The 6,700-nt window shown below is 53.7% G+C and overlaps 2 protein-coding genes across 4 annotated transcripts in view; one reads left to right on the forward strand and one right to left on the reverse strand.

Moving 5' to 3' along the window:
* Positions 1 to 2,984, reverse strand: part of GNAT2 (G protein subunit alpha transducin 2) — a 20,516-nt gene extending 17,532 nt beyond the window's left edge. The window contains exon 1 of the mRNA XM_006149535.3: positions 2,901 to 2,984. The gene's annotated coding sequence lies outside the window, so the exon portion shown is untranslated. The remainder of the gene's footprint in view (positions 1 to 2,900) is intronic.
* A 226-nt stretch (positions 2,985 to 3,210) lies between these two features.
* AMPD2 (adenosine monophosphate deaminase 2) overlaps positions 3,211 to 6,700 on the forward strand; it is a 16,822-nt gene continuing 13,332 nt past the window's right edge. Inside the window, exon 1 of one of the 3 annotated variants that reach the window (XM_006149537.3) lies at positions 3,211 to 3,584. In XM_006149537.3, coding sequence (XP_006149599.2) covers positions 3,575 to 3,584 — 10 coding nt within the window. In that variant the 5' untranslated portion in view covers positions 3,211 to 3,574. Of the gene's footprint in view, positions 3,585 to 3,631; positions 4,528 to 6,700 lie in introns of those variants that run through there. The other 2 variants (XM_006149536.3, XM_006149538.3) reach the window with 2 other exon arrangements.

The following is a 6,700-nucleotide window of genomic DNA, read 5'->3' on the forward strand; positions in this document are numbered from 1 at the left end:
GCGTGGGTATTCTCTCCTAGGTTTAGTATCTGAAGATCGGTCTGGCCTATGGAGGCTGACATCACTAGGGCCAGAATCGAATGCAAGCAGTTCTTCAGGGAAACGAGTACCCTGACACTGGAGGCCTGGGGTTCTGGGAGGATCAGTCAAGGAACCATCTGGTGAATAGGCTAGGAGGGGAGGATGCTGTGTTCTGAGCTGAGGAGATCCCAGATGCTCAGCACAACATAAAGGTCTCAGCTCATAAAAACCCAGGCCACAGGATGACTCACGCCTTCATTTCCCAAGCTCTGCTCTATATAGACAATGAACCCCCACTGAGATTCTTGCTGGGGTTGAGTAGGTGGGGGGATGGATGCTTAGCTGTAATCAGGGCTGGCTTCCTAGCAGCCACAGTACACCAGCTGGCCTGGAAATAGGGGAGGGTTACAGAGTGAAGGGTGTGCTGCAGGGGAGGTGAGGGAGGAGCATAAAGGTACTAAGGAACTGGTTTGCCCAAGCTGGGTGGAGGGCAGGGATTGCCACCTATTGGCAGGTTAGGTAGGCAGATAGGTCTGAATTAAGGGGAATGCTAAAGAGGCCCAGTTCAATGCAAGACACCACTCCTTGAAACTATATAAAAATTTGCATCTTATCAGAATATAGATGATGTTTTACATAGTTACATGATGTTTACCTTAATTTTGAGATTTTAAAAACATTTGCCATAGGGCTTTTGCACTTGCCAGAGGGAGGGAGCAGAAGAAAGCAGCCGCCAGTGGGCATGGTCAACATGGGCAATTCCTTCACTATTTCTCCATCTATTCAGGATTTTGGGCATGCACACACATGTGCCCAGCATGCCCCTCAAGCTGCCAGGTTCAAGATCCATCCACACAGTTGGCATTATGGGATCAGTCCCCACAACCATTGGGCAAAGGGACCAGACCAACTTTGAGATTAAAAAAAATCATTCCTGAGCCCAATATCTTCAAAATTCCTAAGGGCTCAAGATCAATTTAGGGGGTTGCCTGAAGAACAGGTTACTTTCAAGTGTGAGGTTAAGACCCAGGGAAGTCTGGGTTGGGGATTAGGGGACTGTGGAAGCAATTATAGATTTTTATAGGCTTTCGTTGATTTCCATCCCTTGATTATATTGGTTCACTGGAAAAGTCACGACGTGTTTTTCTATGCAAAACGGTGTCATGACTTTTCCAATAACTCAATAAAAGGAATGGATATATACTGTAAAATGCAGATAGTATAAAGAAGAAAATGCTTATAATTCCACCACTTGCAGGTAATCATTTATAAACTTTTTGGTATGTTTCTTCTCTATGCACATAAAGTTAAGTATGTACATTGTATGTACAAGTTTTTGCATCCATTCTTTCATTTAGCTTTATATTGTAAACATTTTCACATCATTAAAACATTCTCCAAGAACAATTTTTAATGGTTGTGTTTCACTCTATGCATATGACATAATTTAAACATTTCCTTATTGCTGGGACCTTAAGTTTCCAACATTTCTATGTGATAAACAGCAGTGATGAACAACCTCGTGCATACACTATTTTTATTGCAACTCTTTTATTTTTTACAAAGAATTATTTAATTTTATTTGTTATTATTTATTTTTAATTTGACCAGAGAGAGACAGAGAGAGAAAGGAAAAGCAAGAAAGTAAGCCGCTAGATCTGGGATTTGAACCACAGTGGGTCATGCAGGAGTCCAGCACCTTAATCATCACACAACCTGCCACTCCCTCTTGTAGCTCGTTTAAAAAGAATAATTTCTGGGACCAGCTCGTCAACCATGGTTCGAGTCCTGGGCTTTACCAGGTCTTTCTCACTTTTCCTCTCTCTTTCTCTGTCTCTCTCTCTCTGGTCAAATTAAAATAAATGGATGAATAAATAAAATTAAATAATTCTTAAAAAAATAATTTCTTGTAAGTGGATCACCAGGCCATACAATAAGAATCTTTTTAAGACTCCTTATTATATATTGCCAGATGACCTTGAGAAGGATTACATCAGTGTTTATAGGCACTAGTGTGTGTGCGTGTGCGTGTGTGTGCATGTACACCTCTCTTCTCACTACACCCTGGCCAGCATTAGAGTTTTTTCCCTAGTCTTTGCTATTTTGATAGGTAAGTATGGTATCTCCTTGTTCTCTTTTTTATTTTATTGATTCTTTGAGGTGAACCTTGTCCCCTGTATTTATGGACTATTAAGTTTGTTCAAGACTGAGGAACAGTAGACAAGGAACGGACACAAGGGATCAATGGAGTTGACGCCAGATGCGGTTCAGGGTCCAGTGGGGGGAGAGAAAAGGGAGGGAGAGTTTGGAAAGGCACTGGCTGTGGGTGTGGGGAGAACTAGGAGGAGCTGGACAAACCGCATTAGCACAACTGGGTGTGGGGGACAAAGGGCTCCCACAAAAGGGAAAATAGACTCGGACATATTCAGTGAAGTTTTAGGGACTTCCCTTCACTAATTCCCTTTAAGGAAGGATTCTCTGCCCGGTGGGAGCAGGGATCCGGGGTGGCTAGCAGGTCTACAGTGCCCTAAACAGCACAGTTCCATTTCTGGATATGCTGCAGGGCGATTCAGCCTGTGGGCTCAACAGGGAGCCAAGGCCAAGAGCAAAGCTCTGAAAATATTCAAGGAGCAGTGAGGACAGGCCAGATTCAGTTCTAAGTACTTAACTTGTATTAGGTCGCTATCTTCACCCCCATTGTATAAAGCAGAAATTTTTACGTTCATCTTCTAGCCAAAATAGAAGCACAGTGGAGTTAATCTGTCCAATGTCAGGAAGTAGGTGGAGAAGTCTGGATTTGGCTGCAGAGTTTAAGCTCTCACCAGATATAGAAATTAATGTGGGAGGGGAGCCCGAATTGCGGGACACACCCTTCCTACCTGTGTCTGCCAGAAGAAAACAGACGACCTGGATGAGAATGCCTAAAATGCGGGTACACGGTTTCGGCTTAAAACGAATCCTGGGACAATAATAACAGCTGTCTTTTATTAGGCCCTGACTTTGTGCCAGGCACTGTACAATAACCCTTTGAGGGCGGTACTGTCATTACCCCATCCCATCCTACTGATGAGGAAGCTGACGCACAGACCTTGCCCAAGACCCAGGGCCAGGCCAGGACAGCTGCGCGGTGGTGTCCGCCCACGTGGCGCGCGGGCACAGGAAAAATGGCGGGGGCGGGGCCGGCTCTCCTACGGCCCTGCCACCGGAGTCCGACTCCGAATGCTCAGGGAGGGTTGAGAGAAGCCCTGACGAGTTCCGGGTCCCGCTCTCTGAGAAGCACGTGGCCTGCCCGCTTCTCGAGTGCGGGGCTTGGGGTCCGGACTCCTGGGTCTCCCGAAGCCAGCCAGGCCACCGAGGTCGGCGGGGGTCCGCCTCCAGCCAGCTGGCAATTTAAAAAAAACCCGCCTACTTCCTCATCTCAGTGCCAGGGCAGGGGCCCTTGTAGTGACTTGGCCGGGTCTGGGCCCCAGCCCCTCTCCTCTCCCTCGCGATCCCTGGTCCCCGCTGCGTAGACCCTCGTGGGCCGCCTTCTGGTACCCTCGGACTCGGCAGCATGGCCTCAGGTGAGCGAGTGCGCGTGTGTTGGGGCAGGGTCTCTGGGCACAGAAGTACTGTGGTCTGGATGCCAAGACGGTGAGGGCTTCCGCACGACCTGCGGGACGTCGGGAAGGCGGCCAGCTCTCCCTGGAGGCCGGGGCCGGGCCCGAGTGCGGGGTCGGAGGGAAAAGGCAGGGAGGGGTGCTCCTTCCCAGAGCCCAGCAAGCCCTGCCCTGGTCTCCCTGCCTTCCTGCGAGGTAGCTTCAGTGGGACGTGGAATTTTCCCAGGACAGGCCCCTCCCTCCTGGGTTGGGACTCCTCCTAGAACTGGGCTACTCGTGGGGCGGGGGGTCAGATAGAGAAAGAAAAAAAGGGGTTCGGCCCCAGAGGCGCCGGGGGTTCACGCAGCCTGCCTGAGAGGAGTGCGTTCCGAGCTCCGGGAGCCCAGGCTGGGTCCCTGTTTATTATTTTTCTCCAGGCTGACTGGGCTAGCAAACCTGGACTTTGGCTCCTCTGCTCTGGAGCCCAGGCAAGAAGTGAGGGGGGGAGGTTAGTGGAGAGATGGGGGGCTAGCCCTCCCCCGCCTTGTTTTCTGTGGTACCCCCCTCCGCCCCCGCCGGACCTATCCACCATCAGCACGTCACTCCAGGCACTGAGGAAGGAGGGGAGGGATAAGGGGCAGGGATGGAGGCCCCACTCCCCTAGGTTGCCTAGACAACCTCAGAAATCGTGGCCAGGGCCTCTTCCGCCTGCGGGGCTGCTGCTTCCTGCATCAGTCACTCCCGCTGGGGGCGGGGCGGAGGAAGAGGTTGGATGTGGCAGAGCCGGGCCCCAGCCGGGGCCGCCCAGACCCCCCCGCCGTTGCCGTGGCCCCAGCCATGGCATCCTATCCATCTGGCCCCAGCAAGCCCAAGACCAAATACCCCTTTAAGAAGCGGGCCAGCATGCAGCCCTCCGCTGCAGTTCCAGGTGAGTGTGTGCGTCCTGGCTCCGGTGGCACCGGAACCAGCACCAGCACCGCCTCTGCCCCAGCACCTCTCACCCAGGCCCCTGGTGCGCTCAGACGAAGGCCTCCCTGTTCTGGCACCCTCTCGGTGGTGCCGTCCCTCCACCTCGGTCCCAGGGACACTCTGGCTTGGGAGGTCGTGAGAGAGAGGAAAGGGAGGGGTGACTGAGGTTTCTATGTCAGGGATACTGTCCTCTGTAACATGGAGTGGGTGTGTGTGTGGGTGCAGCAAGAGGTGTGTGCGCACACGTGTTGGCGTGTGCATGGGCTAAGACTGCGTGCTAAGTGTGTGTGAATGAAGTGGGGGTGTGTGGACTGACTGGCTTGCAGACTGGCCGCCGGGACTGGTGCTTGTGCTGTTAGCAGCCAGGCTCAGGCTGTCCTACCGCTATTTCTCTTCCCAGGCTCCAAGATCTGGAGCCCTCACTGGGGGTCTGACATCTGGGCACACCCACTGCTGGCCAGCATCTCAGAGCTGGGCCCCACTGTGTCATTGCTTGCTCACTCCTAGCCTGTGTTGTGAGCCTCTCTGTAGGAGTACAGGGTGTCCTTGGGTGGGCTGTGTGGTGTTCGGGCTGGGGCCGCTGCCTGCACTGCTGGTGTTCCTGCCCCCTTTGGTCCTGCTCCCACTCTAGCAGGCGTCTCTGCGCCACTGGAGCATCGAGGTGGTGCGGCAGTGCCTGGCTCCGTGAAGGCTCGGCCGCCTGGGTCTGTGCTTGCCAAGGGATGTCTGCCTGCCTTGGGAGCCTTGTGGCTGGGGAAAGACCCACCCCTCCCTGCGGTGGCGACTAGGCCACGAGCACTGACCTCCTCCCCGAGTAGCTTTGTTTCTAATGCCTCATCATCCACTCCCCTGTTTTCTTGAGCTGTTGAAAATGCCTGGTCCGAGGTCTATACTGGCCTGAGGGTCTATGTCCTCTGTGCTCAGATCTGTGCCATCCAGAAGGTGTGTCCCCAGGGCTGGATCTGTACTAGTTACCCTGTGGCTGAAGCAGAGACCCCTGGGTGCATCTGATACTCATGGGTCAAACCCTTGGGCACCTCCTGCCCATCAGACAGTCTTGGTAGTGAGTGAGGAGCAAACTCAAGAGGGAAGATGGGGTGCAGAATCTTGGAGTTGGTGGGAGTGCTGGTGAGTAGCCCCCTCTGGCTTTTGGTCTACTCCGTGTGTGTGTGTGTGTGTGTGTGTGTGTGTTGCTGTGGGAGAAGGGGCCAGCAGGCAGTGAGTCTTCTGTATCTGGCGGCAGAGAGTGTGGAGGTTCCTGCCTGAGCGTCCCCTTCAGTGAACCCCGGTATCCCTGTGCAGTGGCCTAGCAGGCTGGGAGGCTTACCTCTAGTCCTGGAACCTGCCCTGCCCAGTCTAGCCTTGCTGCAGAGGCCCCAGACCATCTGCTGAGGAGAAAGGGCTGAGCTCCTGCCGACCCTGAGAAGCACGTGGCCTGCCCGCTTCTCGAGTGCGGGGCTTGGGGTCAGGACTCCTGGGTCTCCCGAAGCCAGCCAGGCCACCGAGGTCGGCGGGGGTCCGCCTCCACACAGACCAACCGCAGAGGTCTGGAATCGGCCTCCCATTGCAGGGGTTAGACACGGTCTGGGGTTGTATGCTGGGGATGGGGGGGCGTGCGTAGGATCAGGGCTCATGGGGCACAGACCTTCTGCCCTGCATGAAGATGGGCAGGTGCACGCACATCTTTCTCTTCCTACTCTGTCTTCTTCCGTACGAGGTAACATCATCCCCACTTCTGCCCCTGCCAAGTTCTGTTCACCGTCCTTCACTGCTCAGTTACTTGGCTCTGTGGGTGGAGAGCCCCCCAGCTCCTCAGTGAATGGCTGCATTCAGGAAGCGTGTGGGGGTCCCAGGAGTCCATAATTGCAGACCCTCGCCTCGGCAGAGCCTGGTGACTTGTAGAGCCCTTATCTCTCTAAGCCTCCTGGCAGCTGTGGCTATGCAGGGCTGGGACTGCTTATCACCCCGTTTATAGACAGAACTGGAAGCTCTGAGAGGCAGAGACTTGCCAGTAAGCGGGAATAGAGTAGGACTGGGTACTCCAAATTTGAGTCTCCCTCCTCCCAAACCTCTCCTCCTGGACAGCTTGTCGCATCCCTGAAGACAGGCTTGGAGTAGGGGCTGGAGCTTGG

Source organism: Tupaia chinensis, unplaced genomic scaffold (assembly GCF_000334495.1).
Source record: "Tupaia chinensis unplaced genomic scaffold, TupChi_1.0 Scaffold000270_1, whole genome shotgun sequence".
Taxonomy (NCBI): Eukaryota; Metazoa; Chordata; class Mammalia; order Scandentia; family Tupaiidae; genus Tupaia; species Tupaia belangeri.